Source organism: Lissotriton helveticus, chromosome 2_2 (assembly GCF_964261635.1).
Source record: "Lissotriton helveticus chromosome 2_2, aLisHel1.1, whole genome shotgun sequence".
Lineage (NCBI taxonomy): Eukaryota > Metazoa > Chordata > Amphibia > Caudata > Salamandridae > Lissotriton > Lissotriton helveticus.
The window spans coordinates 108,642,233-108,668,195 of record NC_136060.1 but is presented as its reverse complement, the minus strand read 5'-3'; the positions used below and the strand labels follow the sequence as shown (position 1 = coordinate 108,668,195).

Here is a 25,963-nt window from a genome sequence, read left to right as displayed (position 1 = left end):
CAACAAGTAAACAAGTGCAACACAACTTGTATCAAACTTTGAAATTATGTAGTTTTTAGAGTGCTCTGGTCTAAAATGGAAAATAATATGAGCCCTGTTCACAAAGATAAAAATGACTTTTTCAGGCCTGTCAGGAATTTACCAAGGAATTTCTGGCAGGTGTATATTCACATACGACTGTAGCTTTCTCCACCACAAGTGAAATCTGCTGCACTAAATTACACACAAAGGGTGGGATGTGGGCATTCCAAGGATTGGTATGCTTTGGAGGTTTGGAAACGGGCACAAATGTGTGTTTGTGGGAATACCCAACGTCCTCTCCAATTTCTTACCCCGCTGGTGCAACGTCCCTTCCAGGATCAGTACTAGAATTGCAGGGAGGGTAAGGAAGGGGATTTCTCTATCTGGAGAATTCTCTGCTATAAGCAACTTCCTCAAGGGAAATAGGAGCCCATGGTAAAATTCGCTTGACTTTCTCAGAGGAAGTTTCCTTTGAGTGAGAAAACTGGAAAAGGAAGAGGAGGAAATACCCCTAGGCAAGTTATGGACGAAGAGAGCGGGCAACCCTGAGGTAAAGGAGGTGGGATAGACTATTTCTAAGTGAACGCCAACGGATACATTAACAGACACGTCCACACAGTACCCCCATAGCCTCAATGTAGAGAAAGGTATTCATTTTTCAGCAACAGTCAATAAGGAAATTGATATTCCATTATGCCTTTAAAAGCTGCCACCACGTCAACATATGGATATATGCTATAGGGTTAAATTATAGGAAACACAAGGGCGGCAGGGATTATCTGCCAATTAGCGAGTGGTCAAAAATAAAGACATGTTGTATAGGTTAAAAATGGTACTGATAAAATGAAAATATTCAGGGAGACATAGGGCACTTGTGGAACTCATTTAATCGCTTTACCCATCAGTTTGATTGAACTTTATATTTACCTTTGATTCACTTTTGTTTTACGTTTTATTCCAGTTAATAAAATGTGCTGAATCTGGTGGTTTGACTGCCCCCCTCTCTGCGACTATTATTAAAGAGGCCTTAAATCCACTACTCTCCCTATCGGCTGCTGTAACCTACAGTCATTAACAAACACTACCTATATCAAGCGTATATACTATGTGCTTTACAGTTAAATGATGAAATAAAAATGTGACATGTATATGGAGCCTTCAACCAAAGCAGCTACATTACATGTATACTGCTCCTTACCACGCCGCTGTAGACTCCTCAGTAATATTATATGACTGGTTGTATCGGGGTGTTCATTTTTTGCTCCATGATGGACACATTTGATACATTGACTGTCATAATTATACTTTTTCTTGTGGGTTGCTCCTGCTGTTCCTGGATGGACCCAGAGAATATACCTAAGTTGGTGCAAGGATGCTCCTCCCAAGATAAGCACCATCTTCATCCCCATATTAAATGGGGCTCAATCTGTGTAATACAGACCACTCCAAAAATTGGAGGTGTCTAGCCACATAATTTCTCACTCATTTCTCTTACACCAATGCCCAGGTACAGCTATATGTTTACTGTGCATTTGATCACTTTTTGTCATACAACTATACAGGAAACCACTTCCCCACATAGACCACACTGCACTCACATTTTAAAGTAACCATCCATACACTAGCATAGAATGACTAAGCATTCTTTTGCTCACTTTATCAAAAAGGCATAGAGATAAAACCAAATAGGAGCACAACTCTGGTTCTCACACAAATCATCAGAACTGTGAACCTATAGCCCACATGACAGTCACAACCTCTTCTAACCATAGCACTCCCAAGGAGTAGCATGCTACTTATTGACAAATGCCCTTCGCTGCCTCTTTCGAGGTACGAAGTGCTCATTAACTGCTGCAAGTCCAATATACTAATTTAATGTCAACATTTATTTTAGAAAATATATTTTACCACTTTTAGTTGATATTCTATAAACAATATTTTGACAATTTTTTTTATCATTTACATTATAATTATAGGATCACAATATTGTTGCTAATTATATTTGTTACACAATATTTCTGTCACTCGACATTAATGATCAGTCATATTCTGTCAGTGATCCAGTTCAGCTACCTAAAAGGGTCTTGCATTCATCCAAAATGATATTTGCTTGCTGATTATTTCATTGTCTTCCCTGTGGAACTTGCTTCCTTTATCCATCAGTTCAGAAGGCACCTTTCTCCAGATCAGGAACTGACTGAAGACACATCTGACCCGACAGTCCTTTGGGCTCGCCTTCTCCTGATACTGACACTGTGTCTTCCTCTGTTACTTTACTTTGGCACTGCTGTTTACCCTCTCATACTCCTTTTCTACGCCATCCTTTGAAGCGCCTTGAAGAGGTTGTGTGAGTTGCTGACGTGCTATAAAAAATAAAAAATTTTTTTTAATGTGTTTGCATTTTTATTCAAAACTTTTGCTGAAGAAAAATAAATAAATCCTGGTTCAAATGTATCAAAGTAAACCATCAAGTGCCACATTCAATAAATGCAACAAAGAAGTTATGCACGTTGCAGAACGAAAGTGAGTCTCCTTCTTTATATGATAAGCGCAGACTGAAGGTTAATGATGTCTCTGGTTCCATCCAAGTGGAATTTCGATGAAAATGTGTGACCTGTTGGGAAACAACATGTGCAGCGATGAGCAAGATCAGTGCAGCTGATACCACTGATCAGGCCTTTCGTATGCACCTGTGATGTAATGAAGAGTATTAATGCTTGCAAAATACCCGCTGCTTCATCACAGCCATTGACTCAGTGTTTTTCATTTATATTATAATGTTCCTCTGCTCCTAGCAATCGCAGGTGCGATGTGACACCCTAACAGTTCTTTTTTCTAAATTGTTTGCCATACAATTTTGTATCGTCAGAATAACATTTTCACTATAAAATTAAAACGGAATCAGCACAGTAATGACTTCAGGGTTGTGATGGTCTCATTTTTATCGCACCGGAACATACCTGATCAATAGATATCATATATGTTCTGAAGTTATGGCTTCCATGTCATTTGCTTTTTTTTCTAATTGTATTGGCATTCTTTGGTGTGGGATGAGCTGGGCTTTATGAATTCAGGTCAAGTTTACTAAAAGTCTCCTTGTGTAGTGGGGTGTGAAACACTGCAGTGCACAAATGGTATACATATTGTGCAAATTGTGCTGCCCCAGATTCACAATAGGACACCAATGATGGCAGCTCTACTCTCAAACTCTAAAAGAAAAATACATATTAAAATGACGCTAAGGGCCTGATTATGATATCGGTTTGAAACTAAACCGTCCGACTCCTTGTTGGATTCGGTTGCGACCGACTCGCAGTCCGCAGTTTCGCCTGACTCATTATGGTGCTTCCGAACACTGTTCAGAACAACCTCCATTGACTTCAATGGGAGCCTGTGTTCTGACCGACAACACAGGCTCCTATGGGGAAAATGGGTGTCTGGGGAAAACCTTGCACCCCGTCGCGGGCAACCCATGGTGCCTACCGCACTGTGCATGGTTTTATAGAGGGGTCCCTTGGGTACCCCTCAACCCCAAACCGGAGGCTCCATGATGAAGGGGGGCCTGCTGGGGGCCCCCAATGTCAGTTTCCAACAGCCTTTTCATTTTGGACATATCGAGTTGGAAAGGCTGACAGAATCCGACATCGTAATCGGTCGGTCGGAAAGGCTGTCCATACAGCTTCACGAATCGGCACCGACCAACTCAGATTCTCCGAGTGCCGGCCAAAACCGATTCGGAATGATGAACGGATTCTCTTCCGACCGTGAGCATCGTAATCGGTCGGGTTGAATTGTTCTGACTGAGTCGGTCAGAAGGGTGCAGACATGGTCTAGGAGAATCTGACTGTCGGTCGGAGGCTTTCTGACCAACATCATAATCAGGCCCACAGTGCAAGGGTAAGCCGGCAAGATCTTGCATAACTTTTGTGCTCAAGGTACACTCTCCAGTACAAACTTTTAGAGGATAACAATACGCCATGGGTAAACCGCGTAAAATGTGTAACTACACAGAAATGGTAATGTGGCATGGTAATATCACACGATATTCTGGTTGGCCATTGTTTGCTCCTTGTTTCATTTGCCACTAGTATTTCGTGCACTGTTAGTTTGTGATTTGTTGTACATCATCTTTTGCATAGAATCCTAGGGTTAACAGTGTTCATATGCACTTCGTATTAATAATCAGAGGTTGGACACCACACAATACATACCTTTGCTGCTGTCCTTGAGTCCTTTTTTCACTGCAAAATATATTTTGCGCAAGAAAGTTGATCGATGCAGCTATTCATGTTACTTTGTGCACAAACGCAACGCAAAGTATATCTTCGCTGAAGTGTGTGGAGAACTCCAGTGGTAGCACTAGTACTTTAATGGCTTGTACTTTCATTGCTTGTACATGCCTTTGGAACGTGCCATTTCCAGTGCTCAATGCTTAACCTCAACCTTTTCTGTGAGATTGCCAGTACATGTTTATGCATATGTGTGTAAGATGAACTATGAGTGAATTTGTGAATACGTGAGTTAGCGTCATTCCTTTCATAGTGTAACCTAGAAAATTAAACTTCCTCTTATGTTATTGTAAAAAGCTATGGAGTGGGTGCGTTTGTGTGTGGGTGTGTATGTACTTTTAAAAAATATATTTTTTAGATATTTTTATTTTTTATATTCTGTTAAGTGCAAAAACATGACAGATATACTTAACCATAACAACAAGTTGCACTTAGACCATATTTGTTTGCATGGTTTTCTCATATCTGATGACCATCTTATCAACATGATGCATAACAAGAGCAGAGTTACCTTCACAATCCCAATATACATTGAAACTGGGCTGTAGCCCCCAACTCGCTTCCCTCCCAAGTCTCCTGGGTTCAAGAAATTTCTTTTATTCAGGTGTCCCAATTGTAGCGTGCTGTGAGTCCCCAGCACTTTGAGTTAGACCATAGTATCTCATCCAGCTGGCCCAGATTTCGTGAATTTTTTAGGGTACCCTCTGCTTTTAAATGTCACAGTTTCTGCGGCCACATAAAGATCCATACCCCGCTTCCATTCTTGTAGTGTGGGAGTTTCCTGTGTGCCACAGTGTCATGCGATGTCCCGCTTGGCCACCACTAAGCCCAATGTACAAAAGAGTAGCTGAGATCAAGGAACATCGATGTCACATGGGATACCCAGGAGGATGAATTTAGGATCTAGTGGAAGGGAGATACCATAATTAGATTCAATTCTTCAGTTATCGCCTGCCAATATACCCCTATATGTGGACAGGCCCAAACCATGTGAAAGAAATTTCCTGGACCAACCCAGCAGTGGAGGCACCGGGGAGACTCGGCACGCCCCATTTTGTGCAGTTTTTCTCTGTTGTAGTAGACCCGATGGAGGATTTTGAATTGATGAGACGGAACCTGGCCCTGATCGCAACTTCTCTTGAATGTGTATCAGGACAGCCTCCCAGTCTATATCCTCCATACAACCCAGGTCTCCCTCTCATGTCCCCCTCAGTTTGCCCATAATATTGGGCATATTATTATTTATTGTTTTATAGGTGATGGAGACTGCCTTGGTTGTTAGCGGTTCCTGAAGTATTCTCCCCTCTAGTGGTGCATATTCTGGGAATTCAGGTTCTTCTATGGCCTCTGCCCCCCCCATGCATGCCGCATTTGGGCATATTTAAGGTATTGGGAGGTGTGGAGATGGAATCCTGTCTGAAGGGCAGAAAAGGGTGCGAGTGTGCCTCTGGCACTGTGGAAATCCAGAGCAGATCCCATGTTTCGAATCCCAAAGCTTGTTCGGTTCTTTGAACCAGGTACCCTTCCACAGAGCGGTGGTCCTGGTTCTTTTGTGTGCCCAACCCAGCACCCTGGTGGCTCTATCCCATACCTCTATGGTGACTCTTGTTGCGGGAAGCAGTATTTGGGTCCCTTTCCCTAAAGACAGGTAATGCAGGAATGTGTTTGGTGTTAATGTCTCCCTCTCCAAGTCTGTCATGTATCCAGTCATTGATGAGTATATTGTGGGATGCCCAGTAGTACGCCTCGATGTCTGGAAGTGCCAGTCCCCCATTATATGGATTATGTTGTAATGACTTTAGGGTGTTTCTTGGGTGTCCTTTCAGCCAGAGGAGTGTACGGAGCTCAAAGTCAACTTCCCTAAATATCGATCTGGGGAGGGGGTGATATGTGTTTTTGTGGTGTGTAGAGGAATTGAGATAGAGAACCGCGGCCAGGGCGACTGACTCCGGAATCTGGGGATCACGGTTCGATCCCCGGCACCGGCAGCAGATTAGCCCAGCACCATGTGACTCTGGGCAATAGCTTGCTTAATCTTCCCGAACAGGGCCGGCCTAAGGCATGTGCTAGCTGTGCACCTGCACAGGGCCGCCAAACCCCAGGGGCCGCCACGCCAATATATATCCTTAGATACATATTTGCGTGGCGGCCCCTGGCAGGGATTTGGCGGCCTCGGGCCCCCTACCTACACTCCCTGCTCAGGGCCTCCGTGATCCTAGAGCCGGCCCTGTCCCGACGGCCCCCAGCGCCTAGAGACCCTTACGGGTGATTGTGCGCTTTACAAATGTGGATTATTATTATTATTATTATTATTATTATTATTATTATATTAAACATGGCTGCCCACCCCATTATGGTAAGTGGTAAGTCTCTCCATCTGTCAGCCTCCTGTTTAAAGTTTGATGGTGCTCGCTGTATGTTATGTGTGCAACAGATTGTGGGGTTGGGGGTGATAACAAACGCAAGATATTGGAATCCCTCTGTGGCAATATGCAAATCTCCAGGTAGTGATGGTCAGTCCATGTCTTGCATTGGGCTGTATAATATGGATTTATGATATTTAACTAATGGGATGCAGGCAGACCTGTTCTTTTATAATAAGCAACGTGTTCACTTTCATCGTGATTGACTGCATGCTGCAAAGTTCAGGTCTGCTAGAAAATGGCAGGTAGGCATTTCAATACTGTGCGTGTGACTGAGATACTGTGAACACAGCAGCGGAAATCCACAAGCTGTTTCACACCAGCCAATCCCGACAAATCATATCAGCTTTTAGAGAATACTCGCGATGACAGGGTCATATATTCAGAACAGATACTACCGACAATTAACATAAAAGGCTAGTGGTAACTGTTTCCACATGTATTCAGCAAAATTTACAGCACGATTTATTCCATTATAATGGGTACTAAATCTTACATACAGGCAAAATACGTTCCTTTCCGACTGTAACAGTATTAATGTATTGAGGTATTATATCCGAATTAATCTAAAACTCCGATTCAAGTTGTTCCTAATCCCCAAAAGCCTGGTAATTAAAGTTGCTGGCACTATGTAGGGGCAGAGTGGGCAGCTGCCCAGGGCTTTGCACTCAGCCCATCAGCAAGGGGCCGTGCACCAGTGCCACCAGCAAGGCCACAGGGGAACACTGGTCCTCTTCTGCCCCCTGCCGATCCAATTGAAAGAAAGGTGTTTCTTTGGAATTGGATCCATGGAAGGGGGCTCCCTTCCCTGGGCCTCGCAGAGATGCTGTGGTGAGGCCTGGGGAGGGGGGGGGCTCCTTTTTTCCCAGTTGCAAGTAGACGTTTTTTGCAGGTTTGTCCTGCAATGAGGCCTCCTGTCTTGCTGCCTTTTCAGAGGCACTGTGGGACGCCCACTGTCCAGCAGTTTATCCCCATCACAGTTTTAACTCTCAGCCTACATGCAATTCTTACACATTCAACTCTATATGAGTCGTAAAAGAGGTGCTTGTGGGTGGCTGAGAGGAAGAGCCGCAGCCCAGGATGGGTCTGCACAAAGCAGCTTCCAGAGCCCTGAATGTGTCACGTATACGAATTAGTGGGGCCTCGCACAATCCCTTTCTGCCCAGGGCCCCAAGAATTCTACAACGCTCCCTGATTTTCTGTCATACAGTAATGACCGGTTACTCACCGGTAATATTCATTACTCCGAGTCGTAGCCCTCCCCGTCCCAGTCCTAACTACATGAGCATAGCTCCTCCCACCAGAAACTCCCAAGCAACTTGAAACCCATCCCTTCCCTCCAGGCCACACCCATACCCTGAGGCATATAATCCAGTGACCTGCCAATCAACAACCTGTACCCAACAAGCACAAGAAGCCGAAACAGGGAGGGAGGGATGGGAACCTGGACTGGGACGGGGAGGGCTACGACTCGGAGTAATGAATATTACCGGTGAGTAACCGGTCATTACCTCCTCGTCAGCCCTCCCCGTCCCAGTCCTAACTACATGAGCAGATACCAAAGCAATAATCGGCTTCACTCAGTAGCAAAAAAAAACCCAGACTTTATTAAAGCACAGAAAGTCACACCACCGGAGTAGAACGCAACACAGCGTCCCCAAACCCAGCAGAATCAGTCCCCCCAACCACCAAACGATAATGGGACATAAAGGTGTGCGGAGAACTCCAGGTAGCGGCCCTGCAGATTTCAGCCATGGAAGCCCCCTGAAAACAAGCCCAGGAAGCCGCCACCCCCCGAGTCGACCTCCCCTGAACAGACCCAGAAGCCAACACACCACAGGCCTCATATGCAGCACCCACAGCCCAACGCAGCCAACGACTGAGGGTAGCCCCAGAAGGCTTAAGACCCTGACCAGCCAGGCCAAAGGTCACAAAAAGGGATTGCACCTTACGAAACGGCCCAGTACGCAACAAATAGATCTCCAGAGCCCTCCGAACGTCCAAACAGTGCAGCCGCACCTCAACCTCTGAAAGAGGATCAGGACAAAAAACAGGCAAAACCAGATCCGCAGAGCAGTGAAAAGAGGAAGGGACCTTGGGAACAAAGGAAGGATCAGGCCGCAGTACCACCCGATCAGGAAAGAAACGTAAAAAAGGGGCCGAACAAAGCAAGGAGCCCAATTCCCCAATCCGCCTAGCCGACGTAATAGCCACCAGGAACAGCACCTTGATCGTCAGAAACCTCAAAGACACCTCCAGCAGAGGTTCAAAGGGAGCCCCCTGCAAAGCCCCCAAAACCAGAGGCAGATCCCAACTAGGAGCAAAGGACCGAATGACAGGCTTCTGAAGGAAGCAACTCCGCAACAAACGGGACACCAGGGGAACCACCGGGTCACAGACCGAACCCCGAAAGGCCCGAACAGCAGCCCACTGAGCCCTCAGGGAGGACACAGCCAGACCCAAGTCAAAGCCGTCCTTCAAAAAGTCCAAGACCAATACCGGATCCACTGCCAACGCAGACCACCCACGCGCCGTACACCAAGACTGAAAAGAAACCCAATGCCGGGCATAGGATTTGAGAGTCGAAGGGCGCCTGGACCTCTGAATAAATTCCGCCACAGAAGGAGAACACCCCAACGCCACAAGGTTCATCCTCTCAACAGCCAACCCGCCAGCCTCAGGCGGACCAGACACTCCAGAGACAGAGGGGGAAACGACAAGGGACAAGGGACCACTGGCAACCTCCAGCAAGGCCCCACTGCCAACTTCAATAACAGAGGGAACCAAGGCCGCCTGGACCAATCCGGAGCCACCAGGATCACCGAAGCCCGATCCAACTTGACCTTCAGCAGAACACGCGGCAGCAGGGCAATAGGGGGAAAGGCATACATCAGGCCCCCCTCCCACCGGAAGGACAGGGCATCCACCCTCCAAACCTCGGCAGAGCGAACCAGAGAACAAAACGTCTCCCACAAGGCGTTCCCCGGGGCCGCAAACAGGTCCACCACTGGGACCCCGAACCGGGCCATCAGGCAGCGAAACACATCCTGAGACAGGCACATGTCCGACAGGGAAGGAAACACCCTGCTCAGGCGATCCGCCTCCGAGTTGAAAATCCCAGGCAGATGTAAAGCCCTCAGAGACAACAAGTGAGACTCCGCCCACAGGCCTATACTTTGAGCCAACAAATTGAGGGAAGCCACCCACGCGCTCCCCTGGCGGTTGATATAACACACCACCACCGTGTTGTCGGACCGCACCATCACATCCCTCTGGAGGACCCAAGGCAGAAAATGAGACAACGCCAACTGAACCGCCTTCAATTCTCGCCAATTCGAGGACATTTCCGCCTCCGGCACAGACCAAAGACCCTGCACAGACTCCTGACCCAAGACCGCACCCCAACCCAGTACGCTGGCGTCGGTCGTCAGGACCAACCTCACCTGGGACACAAAGGGCGAGCCCTGCAAGAGGTTCAGATCCACCAGCCACCAGGACAACTCCCGGGCGATGGACACACCCCCGGAACCAACAGCTCGTAATCCAGAGAGGCCGGATCCCAATGCTCCAGAAGATGATTCACAAGGGGGTATAAGAGTAAACGGGCCCAAGGAACAATCATCACAGTTGCTGACATCAGCCCCTGAACACGCAACCACTGGCGAGCCGTGGAAGACCGAGCCCCCAACACCTTCTTCAGTTCGTGCACAAGAGTCAGTCTGCGGGGCTCCGACAGGAAGACCTTCCCCAACCTGGTGTTGAACACCCCCCCAATGAACAACAGTTCCTGAGTGGGGTGAAGATGGGATTTCTCCAAGTTCAGAATCCACCCGAACCGTTGAAGGAGACTGCAAACCTCCCGGGATTGTGACTGAGCCTGAAGGAAAGAAGAGGAAGAAATCAACCAATCGTCCAAGTAAGGGAAAACCTGTATACCCTTAGCATGCAACAAACCCACCAAGGGCGCCAACACCTTAGTAAACACCCTCGGAGAGGCAGACAGGCCAAACGGCAATACCTGGAACTGGTAGTGATCCACCCCCACACAGAAACGCAGGAACCTCTGCGAATCCGCGTGCACAGGCACATGAAAATAGGCATCCCGTAGATCGAGAGAAGTCAGGAAATCCCCCACCGACAGGAAGGGAAGAATCAACTGTAGAGTCACCATTTTGAAGGACCGATGAGGGACACACAAGTTCACCGCCTTTAGATCCAGGACCGGACGGAAGTCCCCATTTGGCTTTTGGATCAAAAACAGGATTGAGTACACCCCCCGACCCTGTTGACTCACAGGCACCCTCACCACAGCACCCTTCGACACCAAGTCCCGAACTCCGTCCAATAGAGCACGACATCTTGCCAGAGACCTGGGAACAGGGGTAGCTTTGAACACATCCACCGGAGGAGTCCCAAATTCTATTCTGTAGCCCAGTCGTACCACCTGCAGAACCCACAGATCCCGAACGAACTCCTCCCAGACTGGCAAAAAAGAGGTGAGGCGACCCCCAACCGGCACCTTCAAGGAATCCATCACATAGTCACGACTTGGAGGGACCTGCAGAAGAGGAAGCACCTTGTTGACCCCGGGACTTGTGGAAGGAAGGGACACCCCGGCCACGTCCCCTACCACGAAAGGGCTGAGCAGCCATCTTAGATTGAAACGCTTGCCCAAAAGCCCGCTTATAACCCGCAAACTTCCCTTTCTGAGAAGAGCGGACCGGAGCCAACAACTTCTTGTCCTCAGCTGTCTTTTTAATCAAAGCTTCCAATGGCTCCCCAAACAGCTTAGAGCCCGTGAAGGGAATCTTCATCACGGCCGCCTTCTGAGCAGCTTCCGCCTTCCAAGACTTAAGCCACAACTGCCTCCTAGCAGCAACCGATGCACCAGCAGCCGCCGCCGCAGCACTAAGGGAGTCGAAGGACAAGTCAGCCATGAAACGCAATTGTTGTTCCAACATGGACAAAGACTCAGAGGGATCCTCATCCTGCATGAGCTGCGCAGAAATACCCTGACAGTCCTTAAGAAGCGACTGAACAAGATAGCTGGTGTAAGCAGCAGACCGAACAGCCAGATTGGAGGCCGCAAAGGACCGCTTCAAGGCCCCCTCAACCCGCTTGTCCCCAGGATCAGAAGGTACCGCATCCTCAGACACCACCAGGCTCTGAGACGCCATACCAGCCAGCAGAGAATCCACTTTCACCACAGCCGGAAACTCCTCCGTGAATCCCTGCAAGGGATACCTCTTAGCCAGAAACCGGGGAAAGGCATGCCTGTCAAAATCCTTCCACTCCCCCTCCAGCACCTTCCTCACAGACGTATGAATGGGGAGGCTTTCCGGATCTTTCTTCAGGTAATTGGCGAAGAAGTCTTCAGACTCTCCACCCACCACAGGATCAGGGAATCCCAGATTGTCCCGAACATGCTGCAAAACACAGCGAAGGTCAGCCCCTTGGACAAAACGACCCTTCACCTCCTCATCACAGTCAACATCCGGATCTACCTCAGCCGAGGCATCCAATTTCTGTCTCTTAGGCCCCTTGGGAACATGAGCCACAAAGGCCGCCGCCACAGCAGCCTCAATCATTTTCTGAATATCCGCCATGGAAGGAGCAGAGGAAGAACCAGCGACCACCTCTCCATCCTCACAGCCGAGCTCACGCACGTCTGCACCTCTACCCTCCATGTTGTAAACAGGAGAACAGAAACCCAGACCCCAAGATATACCCAGACCAATCAAGCAAAAATCCCCAAGGGCCAACCAGGGAACGCCACCTGGACCGGGAGCCAATCCCTACACAGGACCGAAGGCTGGGCTTCAAACCGCCCTATCAGTGAAGACCACCAACCTACAAAAGGAAATGATTGAACAGGGCCCAACTGTAAGGACACGAAGAAACCCAGAAGACCCCGCCCCAGGAACCAGAGGTAAGAACTCCCCACCGCCCCAGCAGAACTGCAGGAGAGCAGAGCCTCCAAACCCCACATGACCCCCACAGACAGCAGAGACAGGCCAAGGACAGGGAAAAAACACCATGGGGCCCCACCACAGCACAGCAGGAAGAGGCCAAGACTCGAAATCAAGCCCCATGCAAATCCCTCCAGCAACACAAAAACGGCAATCAGGACCGCCAGTAGAGGGAGCTCCAACTACAAAAACGCGGGGAAGAGAACCTAAGCTAGGTAAGACCAAAGTCGGACTGAACCCTAACATCGGGCCCCCACGGACCATACAAAGGCAGTCCCCCCCCCCCCCCCTCCCCGCAACCCCAGACACCACCAAGGATTGCAGGAAGCAATAAAAAGGGGGAAAACACGGGCACGAAAGAAACGAGCACCAAGAGCATGAATAGAGACAGAGAAGCCAAACCGGCACGCCCTCGGCGTGCTGAAAAAGCCAGCCACACACCCCCCCTCCCTCCCCGGGAGCACCCGCTAGAGCAGGGAACGAACCCGGAAGAGGGGAGGCTGCAGCAGGGAGACACCACCACCAGGCAGTCCGGACCCCCAACCCCATGGTCCCGCTACAGCAGGGACTCAAAATAAATGCCCACAAGGAAAAACAAAAACAGGCACAATAGGGGTTAAAAACGGGCGCTTAACATCCCGTTTCACACTTACCAGATAGGAGGCCAATTCCAGTGCCCCCCTCGACGAAGTCTGCTCGGAAGTGATTCCGCAGAAAAAACAAACAGGTTGTTGATTGGCAGGTCACTGGATTATATGCCTCAGGGTATGGGTGTGGCCTGGAGGGAAGGGATGGGTTTCAAGTTGCTTGGGAGTTTCTGGTGGGAGGAGCTATGCTCATGTAGTTAGGACTGGGACGGGGAGGGCTGACGAGGAGGTAATGCAGCCTGTCCGTCCCGCACACTTTCCTCTTGAAAATCCGGCTGAGGAGTAAGCAGGGAAGTCAGGTGTGTTAAGTTTTAACTCCCCGGTTAATCCATATTACTAAGTGGCCCCTCTGGGTAAAACTCGTAATGCGGTTTGTTTTTGTTTGTTTTTTGTAGCAATCCACCGAGATCCCTTTCCAGCAGGTAGTGTAACTTCAAGGAGATGGAATTAGCAGCCCATTTGCTGGGTCGCTCGTAATGAGGGTTTTTAAATGCAGCCAGGCAACTTATTTCAATTGTAAATGTGGAATGTTCTTGACTGAGGGTCCTTATGGACAACTGGAGATTATGGAAGCTTGATCTAGAACAATTAATCATTCACTTACCTTGAACAGTCGCGTGAAATTCATCCAGGTCTCTAAATACAGGCACATAGCTCAGATCCTTTCACCTGTTTCTGACCCAGTAGGTGCACCAAACTAGTCGACTACCTCCTCAAGACAACCAGGAAAGCTTATAATCATATACTTATATTACCAATGGCTTCATCATCCCTCTACGGCACTGGCTGTGGCAACCTAACCCGCAGGCTGCTCAACGCCTCACTCTAGAGTGCAAGATGCCTACGCCTTTCTTCTTCACGTGGCGACTGAATGAGTTGGGTGGTGGTGCTCGCTCCAACTTCTGCTTATTAATGTTTTCTGGCTTTAGACATTGGGTAAGACCCTCACATGTGCTGGTAGCTGTATGTTATTGGAATTGCAACAGTGAGAAGCTTGGTTGGTGTCTGGGGCTTTATGTTCACAGTGTGGCCACCCAAAGGTGCATCCACAGTAAGGCAGGATGGCAGTAATATGTTTGCGAGTGTAGAGCAGGCCATCGCTGGTCAGCTGCCAACATGCGGGGCTGGGACCAGATGACACATGAAGTATCACAGACAGCAGCTGCATTCAAGGGACAACCGCTGTCCTTATTTATTTATTTTAAAGTTCTTTTTATTGAACAAGCTCAAAAGACATTGCATTGGTATTTTCCACAGCATAACCACTGTCCTTATTGTACAATCAGCTGAGACCACGCATCATCACATTGAGCTTTACAGCATTTAGGCCAGAGCTAGTAGGAAATCGATACAATGTTTAGTGGTGAAATGCAACTCAGAACCAATAACAGCAAATGGATTATGAACTAAGATTAGAGTCAACGAAAGCAAGAGAATCGAAAGTAGTACTGCAGAGCCTTAGACTTTGTAGTTCTCACGCCTGGTTTGGTATTAACCACAACTTAAGGAAATGAATCCCTGCAAACAAAAGGTGAACAAAGTTCATCTTCCATATTTTATTTTTTGCATGCTTTAATGACTTGTAGGTAGGGGCATCATTAGTGTATTAGGTGATTTGGACCTTGTAGTGGCATGTTTATTATTGATGACTGTGCACAGGAAAGAAACTCTCCTCTTTGTTATTTTTTGTATTTTAGCATTGTTGTGTGTTCAACAGTAATGTAACGTAATTCTGGTAAAAACACTAAAGAAATTTTTTTTAAGAAGCAAATACTAGGAATAAAACCTTAATCATGAACCATTTGTATCCGAACAACACAACGGGGGGTCCTGAAAGACACTATACTTTGAATCACCATCATCAGAGGATCCTCTGACCCATTACTGTGAACAATTGAAAGGCAAGGTTAAACCATCCTGGTCCTGAAGAAGATCCCACATTAATGAAAGTTCCAAATCGGGTCAAAATGCTTAGACCGATACTGGGGAGGGGAAAACAAGGAATAACATACTGTGAACACTGGCATAATATGTTAACATTCCCTTTACCAGTACCCCAGTGAGACATAATATAAACTGAATCTGGTTGAGACTAATCTTATTGAATATTTGACGTACTAGGTCACGAGCCAAGCTAAGCCATTAGGAACATTTGAAACATATTCTAGGCATAAAGTGACTACTTTTGTTGGGATTTATTTTACATTATTTACCTGCATTTTTGTCAGTTTTTGACTCCACTAAGGCGACCTTACAGACTATTGTACAAATGAAGGGTTCATAAAAATCCACAAAAGTGTCTTTACTGTGACAATGTTCTATTAAGGATTATTTTTAGGTCTGGTGATAGCGAAGACCTCTTGATTTTACTAAAATTATACTAAAAGGGCCTTTCAGCCAGCCCTCTTCATTCATTGGTCTGTTTCTGTGCCATTCACGTATTCTCCCACCCACTACAGCGAACAGCATATGCAGCTGGTAATCCCACTTCAGCCAGTGACTAACTTCATTGTGACTGGTAGCATTCTGTACTGTCACAAGGAGCACATCCACACACAAAATAGTTCACTTCTGTTCTAGGCACTATTAAGGCAATGTGGGTTTTTGAGGCTAAAAACCATGTTTGCTTTTAGCCATTTTTTGTATTGTTGAGGGCCCAGAAGTTGCCTCAACAATAATGTTTTATAAAAACCATGAGAAAACAAAACTAACAATTCCAAAGGCGATAGTCCGACAGTCGTTGCCAGACCTATTGACTTTGTCATTACTTGTTGCTAATACAATTACATTATTGCTGAGCACAACAAACAATAGAAAGGAAACATTAAGATAGACAGTATAGCCTCCTTCTGTGATCACGACTAGAAGAAGAAGGATTGGCACTGATGGGCAAGAACTAGGACTTATTCAGTCCTACTCATTACATTGTATAGAAGCAGAGCCTGGAAGGAGGGACCTTTAAATGTAACCTCTCATACCTGGATCACTCACTGCAGCCTAATTTTAGCTCACCCTTTACCTTGTACAGTTCAAAGCACTACATGTTATGTTATGTTATACTGGATTTGTACCGCGCACTGTTACTCTAGAGTGTCCTGGCACAATATACATTTAAGATAAACAATGAGATGGAAGCTAAAGGCAGGGCCGCCTTTACAGCAGTGCGTCCGGTGCAGCTACACTGGGCACTGACCTGGAGGGGAGACACTGACTGTGGGGGATTTGTGGGGGTGCCTGTGTTTAGCAGTGATGTATGATTTAAAAGAACTTGCTGCAGAGTTACTTGTGCATCCAGCTTTTAGAGAGCAATAAAAATGTCATGATAACTCTTGTAATTAATGTTCCTGCAGGAGAGAGAGATCGGAGTTTTGTCTAGTGACGGGTTTGACTCGTAATAATGTAGCACAGGGGGTTAATATGCCTGCTGCAAAGATAAGATCTGTGTTTTATGTGGATAGCTGAGTGGGTTAGTAAAGCCAGCCTTTACCTGCGCTTTAAAACGGTGAAATGTATTTTAGGCAGAGGCTATGGAGGGACGAGGGGCACTTTTGCAGGGTGGCAGTGACATAATCCGAGGGGGAGGTTATATGGGGGGAGGGGCCCCAAAAATGATTGTCGCACTGGGCACCACCAGCACTAAAGTCGGCCATGGCTAAAGATATGAACGTGGGTAACAAGGGGGAGATTGGATAAGGTGAAGCCAGCAGTGGTATTCAGGCATCAACAGCCAATACCACTGCTACCTCTGATGGCAGTTGTCACTTCCTATAGAAAATACTACGAAGAAATCTAGATTTAAAAAAATAATAATTTCATGATACCACGATTGCACACCATGTCTGGCACAAAGGGCCACACTAAGTGTTTGTGTCTGGTGTGCATGGACGCAATCAAGTGCAGGTATTTCCTAGACGACGCAGTGTGAGGTTCTTGCACCCACCAGCAGGCACGTGCTTTGATGCTGTGTCTAGCTGTGCTGTGTCAATGCTGTCGTCTGCCCGCCAGGCCCAGGTCACAGTTTCCAAGCTACAGTGAGTGTGCTCAGCCTTAAGATTGCTCTTTGACTCCTGAACAAACAGCGGCTGTGCGGGGCAGTATTTGCATGAGCAGGTGCCGCGCTGCAGACGGACGCCGCACTTACCTCTTTCTCTTCTCACCCACAGACAAGAAGAAGTCCGGCAGATTCCAGCCTTTCAGGAAACTCTTCGGCAAGAGGAGGAAGAAGGGGCCGCTGCGCGCGGCGGAGGACGGGGAGCTGAAAGCCAGCCAGTCCAGCGACAATGTCTGCCAGGGCGCGCTCTCCTCGGACGACGAGACGAATGACGCCCTGAGGTCAGTGAAACCAGCGCCTGAATCATTTCTGATAGCATTTCCTCAGCCGCGGGGGGAGGTGGGTCACAGGCTCGTTCGCCACAGTGGCGGGTCAAAATCACACATTAATGCATCTCCCTGTTGGGTTTCCTGCAGCACGGAGATTCTGGCTAAGAAAAGGTGATGCCAAGGACATAGCTTTGAATCCGAAAGCTCACCCTAAATACAGAACGATTTGCTGTCAGTGGCCACCAGAGGTGTGAGGGGTCCTAGAATGCAAGCAAGGACAGAGGGACTCCCTGACCAAAGGTTGTGTAGTAAAAGACAACATAATTGGGGTGCAGTGGGCCCCTCACACCCATGGACACCGATGCACCTGCTGCATCAATGATAGCTAATCCTGGTGCTGAGCCACAAAGCCAGGCCAGCCAGAGAGCCATATATTGTACTGAGGAAAAGGGAAAAAGGCCAGACAGGGCGGGGCAAGTAAAAACTTGTTGTGTTTTGTTTTTTCATCTGAGTGCATACTGTTCTAGCACGATTGTGAAAGGCGTAATGTGCAACAGCACCGTCGTCAAGAAAATGTTTCTCCTTGGTGTTCCTTGTAAGTGAAACTCTGCTGTCTAATATAATTGCATTCAACGAATGTTTGTCTCAGAAGACCACTGCAGATATTGTTAATTCTTAGCTGTTCACACAGTAAATAACCTGGTTGTCAAGGGTTGCTACGTCAGAAAATGTGGTAGCATAGCAATACCAACTTTTTTGCAGGACATTGTTAGGGGTGTGTGAAATTTGTGTAATTTACTTTTGCGTAATGACATTTATGGAATATTATGCAAAATTGCGTGTAACTATGCAAAAATCAAAACAGACATTCAGCACTATATTTAGCGCGAAATTCATTCCCCTGTCAACTTTGGATGTGAGAATGCATCTTTAGCCAAGAAAACAGCACGGGAAACACAAGTTCCGCGAATAACAGCCACTCCTGTTCTAGTTGTTCGTGTTCCTGCCTTCACACATTATTACTTTGCTAGGAATATGGCATAATTACATCATGTGGCATCATTTCAGGAATTCTGTGAAGTAAGCGTGACATATTCCTGAAATTATGCTGGCGTAATCTACATTTTGCCCAGGTCCACATTTTATCTGGTGATACAGCTCTGCTGTACAGCAACATCGCTTTCATCTGCATTGCCATTTTACTGCTTACAGAAGCTACTGACGACAAAGAAAATTATGCGAAGTAGAAAAAAAGTAAGGGCTGTCCAAATAAGGGCTGTTTTTTCTGCAGCGCGCTCTGAGTACCTACCCTTCCATTGTCACTAGTATGCGAGGCAGTGGCGATGCGAGGCAGTGGCAAGACGAGCATGCCTGCGGCCTAAATGCACGTGAGTAATCCCCCCATACCCATGCTAGTTACTGAAATACAGTGATGATTGGGATGCAGAGTGTCCCTCAGGCTCTTGGCATCTGGTGGCACTACACCTGATGCACGGTTGATAACTAACTAACCCCAAGATGTGGGGGAGTTTACTTAATGGCCATTTGGCTAATCAGCTGAATGTTGGTGAATTGAGGGGGGGAGAGATGACAGCATGAATGACAAATGATCTATGATATCAATTGCAACAGACATAGAAGCACCTGTCTTAACCACAGGGAAATACGGTGAAGTGAATGCATTTAACAAATGGTTAAATGTCCTCCAATTGAACTATTAGGGCTCCAGAGTTTCCACCACCCATCCCTCACACACAGGAAGGACTCTTGCGTAATACATAGACTAGAGGTGATGACCCTTCCTGGGTGTGAGATGACTTGTGCCTCTTTGGTGACTTAAGACAGCCTGAATCTTTAGCATACCTTGGGTCATTGTTGCCAACTGTAGAAAATTCTTCTTCTTCTGCATGGTCACCTCCAATTATTTACTTTTTGTGGAACCCTATTTTTGTGGTGGTTTTATTTATTTATGTATTCAATTTATATAGCGCATTATCATCTATAGGTCTCTAAGCGCTTGTACATGGAGACACTGGACATTGCAAGAACAGGCCACCGGTTTATAACACATCCCATGCATCTTGGAACAGCACCGTTTTTAACGTCCGACGAAACGGCAATAGATTAGATTCCTTCCGAAGGCGATATGGCAATTTATTCCAGACTGCTGGGAGTACGGTCAAGAAGGCACGTCCACCCAAAGTGGACAGGCGGAAACAAGGGCTGACCAACAGGATATCCTCGGACGAGCGCAATGTCCTCCTAGGGGTATACCGCAACAGTCTGGCTTTGATGTAACTAGGCGCATTGCCATATGCTGCCTTATGCGAGATGCATAGACCTTTGAACATTACCCTCTGCTTGATGGGAAGCCAATGTAATTAGCGCAGGAGCGGCGTAGCATGCGTGCTCCTAGATTTTTTTTAAATCAATCTAGCAGCATCGTTCATGACTATTTGCAGTTTTGAGAGTTGTTGCTGGGGTAGCCCAACATAGAGGGCGTTACCGTAGTCCAGCCGTCCTAGGATCATTGCGGACACCACGCTCCTTAAGGTAGAGAAAGGCAGCAATTGAGAGATTTTTAGGCTCTTCACACTGCGGCACTTCTGTCCAGTGGCAGTTGTATGTCCTCTGACCAATTAAACATGGAGAAATAGGCTAATTCCTGAATGGCATAATTATATTTTCTATAAGGCCATAGTATATTGTGTAGCAATACACCCATGGCATGAAAAGTTAACTCATCTTTGGACTGCAGCACTTATTGTGCCACCCACTAGTGTGACAAAAGAAAACATAGCTTCAGGCCTACTACCATTGTTGTTTGACGGTTGCATTGTAAAACCTATAGTGCAACCTGTTAACATAACCCTTTTTGAGGAGTAAAAAAGTATCTTTTAAATATTAGTAAATCACCCCTATGTAGACCTTGTAACCCCCAAGGTTGGGACAATGGTATTGAAGAATTGGACATGTTGAAAAGTAATGTTACCATTTCCCTACAGAGACAAGGCCCAAAAACTAGTTTCACTGTGGAAGGCCAAGCTGTCCTATGTGGAAAACCAGACTACAAATGAAAATACTAATACTGTATTTTATGGATGGGATTTTGAATAGTTTGGTGAAGCTGATTTAAAAAACAAATATATTAAGGAAAAGGGACTTTTAAAAAGTCACATTTTCCCTATTGGAAGTTCCTGGAGGCTAATTTGCAATAGCTCTCTAACTTCTCCCAGCCGGTGCTCGGCCTCAAATAGATATGAATCAAATGTGAAATGCCTCCCAAGAGCAAACAATATGCTGACCTGAATGGGCAGAGATGAATCCACTGAACTCCGCAGAATATTCAGAGTTGTGGCTGTGGCCATCCTATGATGCCACTTGCCTGAATCCTGTTTGACAGGGGTCTGTTTAGTTACATATAACAATTGGGTCAAACTTAAAAGGGAGAGAACGGGGTGCCAAAAACATTTAGTCTCACCTGTCTGCTTGCTGAAGGATCCTGTCTGTCTCTGGGTTTGTTGTGGTACATCACCTGTTTCAAACTGGATTTTAGGGTTAGATGTGGGAGGACACTGGTGATTTACCTATGACTGTCCCACACATAACGCCAGTCCCTAGAGCCCAAGTTTAGGGTGGCAGAAGACTTTCACCTTATGGAAAATGTCCTGACATTGCATTTTGGACCTGTTTGCAGTAAGGCAAACATCATTTTCTGCAAAAGTGGTTGACTTGACTTGACTTGACTTGCAAAAGTGGTTAGAGTTACCCCTGTGAACTTTTATCCTTTTGATTAGAGAGGTGCCAAGAATCACCCCTGTCACTAGCTGGTCTAGTTAACTAGTGACTGGAGACTTATCATTGGTGCCTAGAGCATTTTGGCTCTATTTCTACCTAAAATTTAAACATTCATATCACCAGTTCCCCTATTGGGTCTTTGTCATTTTGGTGTCATTCTGTTTATTTAATCTACTCTATTTTTTATTGTTTGACATTTTGACGTTATTACTGTTTTGGTACTGCATACATACATTACACATTGCACTAAATTAAGTCTGCCTGCTCTGTGCCATAGCTACTGGGAGGGTTGAGCTCAGATATTTTAGTGACTTGGGTCGTTTCACCCTGACAAGCATTGTTATTATTCATTGAAGTAGGCAGTCGTCCACCCCAAATAATCATCCAATCCATTCCAGAATGAACAGTGCATCCATTACCACATATCCTTGCATAGGCATACGTCACATAATGACCACCCACCCACATTTATTTAAATTAATCATCTTAAACATATTTCACAGAAATGCACTTTTCAACAGATCTGATTTACCTAATGTTGGGCCCAATATCTCATTTTAGTTTATCCGCACGTTTGATGGAAGGGGGAGCCGGGCAAATTTGCTCCCTCCTGACCATCCACAAACCAGTGACTTGAACCAGACCTTGGAAAGTATGGGTACAGACCCCTTATTGTTTGGTTATTGACTGCTAGTGTGGTTCACGACTTATGGATCCGGCAGACCGAGACACTGAGAAGGGAGCCTGAAGACCCTGAGATGCCGAGACTGCTCCTTTCTGGGAGGTGTTTGGGCTGGGATTATCTGCATTGGCTGGAGGGCGCAGTGGCCTCCTAAGTGCTTGACCTGCCCCGCAGAGCATGGCTAAGTGGGACTGGGCTCCCACTGCCTTCCTGCCACTAACTTGCCCAACCCTACTGCTTGAGGAGCAGCACGGCCCTGCAAGAGTCACATCACAGCCCTGCGGGAGCAGCAGCCCTCACTCCTAATGGGGGAAGTGAATATCTGTGCCACCTGGGACAGCTGCACGGTTTTGCATCTCATGCCTCCCGGGCTTGCTATGTGCTGGTGGGTCATTGGAGGCACAAGCTATAACAGGAGCACACAGCACCCATAGGCATTGACATTATTGATCTTCAGGCCACCCTGCACAATTCTATGTGGCCTAAAGAGCCTTTATCATATAAAAGTCCTCTAAGGCAACGCCCTGCATACTTATCGACTTGCAGCTTCCAGATGTAGCTACCCACTGTTGATCTGAGGAATATCACACGATACATGGTGTACAGACTTGGGATTCAGGCCTTAGGGGCTAATTCTTTAGCGACTAGTGCTACCTTGGCAACTTCATCTCTCCTTGTACCCTTGCAGCTGACCGGAGCCCACGGATATGGATTGTCAGTTCCCTCTTCAGATGTTGCATAGGTGGCTCCTGTCCTGGACTTCTGATTTCCATGATTGAGCCAACTGACAACTGGGGCGAGCACCGGGGTGTGCAGGTCTGTTCTCCTGCTCCCTTCCCTGCGCTTCCCTTCCTGGGGCCTGAAAGCACCAGTTCCTTCTGTCAGGACATTGACAAATCTGATCGCAGCTCCACGGATACACGTCCTGCTGGGCACCGGAGTGCAACATGGGAAAGTGTCAAGCTGTGCCCCCCAACAGAATAATGAGAGTAATGCTCAGCCCCCTGACTCGGCGAAAACACAGATTACCCCAAAACAGATTTTTCAATCAATATGTAACATTATGGCTACCCTGGAAGTGGAGGTGTGGGTGCTGCGGCGAGTCTGCTGAGGCAGGATTTGAGAACGTTTGCTGAGTGGGTCACGAAGGTGGAGAAAAGAATATCGATCGTTGAGGGCACAGTGAAAACGCTAACCACCTACGTTGATTGACTAAAGGGAGTGGTGAACCACATTTAGCACAGTGTCGAAGATGCTGAGTAGAGATCACTCAGGAACAATGTCCACTTCATTTGCATTGCACAAGGCACTAAAGGATCAAATTTACTAAAGGGTCAAATCCATGCCATTTCATATCTACTTGACTGAAATCCTGGGTACCAAAAGAGTTGCTGCCCACGTGCTTTGTGACTGAGCAGGCAAATTGTTTGTTAACATCACAGCCATCCTCTGGGGTGCTTTCTCAGACTATAATTGCCCATTTTACTATGCTGATAGGCAGTGCTTTAAATGGAAAAAAATAAGTGCAGGTACTCATTAGATTTTGTTGGGGGCGTGGCTAGTGGGCGGGGTTAGAGGCGGGGCCTGGACATGATGATAGAAACACTTCTATTGAGTATTCATTTTGCCCTTGCATTGCCATTGACAGTTGTCTCAAACTTTTCCATATGTGCAAATTAACAGGTACATATGCTAATAAAGGGTGGTGTGAAGTACTTCTGGGAACAATGCAAAGAGCTTCTAAACCCTGAATGCAGCCAAGCCATCAGCAGTACTATCAATGTGCACCAGGACGAGCGAGATTGGGCATAGCATCATTAATAACAAGCATTAGGCGTATTTCTTTTCAAATACTTCCTGAGTGTCCTGGTTTTTTTCCTCTCTGATTTAGTTCCTCTCTTACACACAAACATGCACACAAACCAGCAGACAAATACTCTCTATCAAACTTCACATCTCTAATCTCTTGATCCCTCCCCCTCACTTCTCTCCCATTTGTATCCATTTCTGTCGCTTCCCCACTCTCTTTACCCCAAAGGTATCTACAATCCTTAACTATCAGTCTTTCTATTTCTAATCTGCCATCTCTGTGCCTCTGTTACTCTTTTCATAGCCATCTCGATCTCTTCCCCATCTGGGTCTGCACTTACCCCTTCTGTCTCTATTTTTTCCCCCTTTAAACTGTCCTCTGCTCATTCTATCTCTGCCCCCTTACTCTTCACCTTCTTTCATCTCATTCTCCTTCTCTTCCCTCGGTAGAAGGCCCCACGGCTGGAGAGTTTGCAGTGGCAGACAGTGAGAACTACAGGTTCGTGGGCATGCGCAGAGTGCTACCGATGTGCAAAACACTAACAAGACGACCCAGCATGGAGGCCTGGCAGGGGGCGGTTAATGACAATAAGAGCTTCCATCTAGGTGCTAACGCCCACTTGCCCCTGTGACAGCTCCTCAGCGGGCTGTTCAGCTGAAGGAGACAGACAGACGCCAAAACGGCAAACATGCTGTCAAATAAACGGGACACAGCTGGCCCTGAGGCATCGGCCCAATCTGAGTACCGGTACTCCTCATTGGCACTGGAAAAGTGCAGGTACTCAGCTTGATTAAAACAAGAAGTGCCGGTACTCAGTACCTGTGAGTACCGGCTCATTTAAAGCACTGCTGATAGTTCAAGTTCAAGTTCAAAAGACCTTTTTTCGAATTTCATAAAATTCATAAAAGTACCGTGATTTAAAAAAAAAAACAATTAATTTACATTATACATTAGTTCACAAGATTTTATAATAAAAATACAATACAGTTAGACTCTGTTGAGGCTAATTTCAAGGGCTTTCCATCGTTTTGCGCACTCTTGTTATCACTCTCAAAAAAGTGCTAGTGCGAAAAATTAGTTCATCAGAATCCAAGGAAACCAACATTCTGTAGGACTTATTAAGTGACAGTGGTCCATGTTTCTTAAAAAACGGAGTTAAAAACCATTTAATATATCTCACATAGTATTTACAGAAGAATAGGAAGTGCAAATCATCCTGTAAACTAACACCATCACAAGGGCAAGGTTTATAGTCACTACTATGGCAATAGCCCAATGGGAAAGACAGCAAAAATTTTACAGAACCTGCCCTTAAACGAATCAATAATGATCTCTCCCAGCTAGTCATGGGTAGTGATAGGGAAACTGTGCTATAGCAGTCCCGCTTCAGAACTGATCTTGCACCAGACTTCTCACATGTCAGCATTTACCAGGGATACATAATCTGCTCCAACAAATGAGACAATCGTTCATGGCGGTTAAACAGAAGCTGAAAGCCATGCTACTAATGTACCTGCTGTTCTTCGCTGCTAAGATGAAGATCAGACAAGAGGAGAAGAACTATGTCTTCGAGACACCACAGACGATTTGGGACTGGCTGCAGGTATGGCAGCCTGGGGGACAGCTGCTGTGAAGCACCCTCCCACCTGTCCCAGCTGGCGGAGGGAAGGTCAGTTTCGCCATGCCACCAAAAGGAGATTTTGAGGTGTACACTTCGCTCTGGGGCAATGAAGTCTCTGAACCCAGCTGTACATAAATCCATTCCAGAAATAGAAGATAACGAAAGCAAAAGATCATCATGTACTGACGCCACCTCTCCGAAGGTTTAAAATACTCTCCACCGGTGTAACTCCAGTTATTTCCTTTCTTTTATGTTAATAATGCAATGTTTTGGTTTCTCGCTTCCTATCTGGGGAATGATTTAAGGTATACACCCCAGAATCCTGCAGTGCTTACATAAACATTGGGTCGACAGTATCCTTTGTCCTACATTGCAAGCCTCGC

At 46.6% G+C, this 25,963-nt stretch overlaps 1 protein-coding gene and 1 long non-coding RNA gene across 3 annotated transcripts in view; one reads left to right on the top strand and one right to left on the bottom strand.

Moving 5' to 3' along the window:
• The window catches only part of CRACD (capping protein inhibiting regulator of actin dynamics), a 327,835-nt gene that overhangs the window by 144,270 nt on the left and 157,602 nt on the right, over positions 1–25,963 (top strand). The window contains exons 1-2 of one of the 2 annotated variants that reach the window (XM_078678162.1): positions 17,054–17,380; positions 17,513–17,681. In XM_078678162.1, coding sequence (XP_078534288.1) covers positions 17,308–17,380; positions 17,513–17,681 — 242 coding nt within the window. In that variant the 5' untranslated portion in view covers positions 17,054–17,307. Of the gene's footprint in view, positions 1–17,053; positions 17,381–17,512; positions 17,682–25,963 lie in introns of those variants that run through there. The other variant, XM_078678163.1, reaches the window with a different exon arrangement.
• Positions 890–17,628, bottom strand: LOC144821299 (uncharacterized). Its single transcript, XR_013608321.1, has 2 exons — positions 17,491–17,628; positions 890–2,384 (listed from the first exon to the last, which is right to left on the bottom strand). It is a non-coding gene; the product is annotated as an uncharacterized LOC144821299 (long non-coding RNA).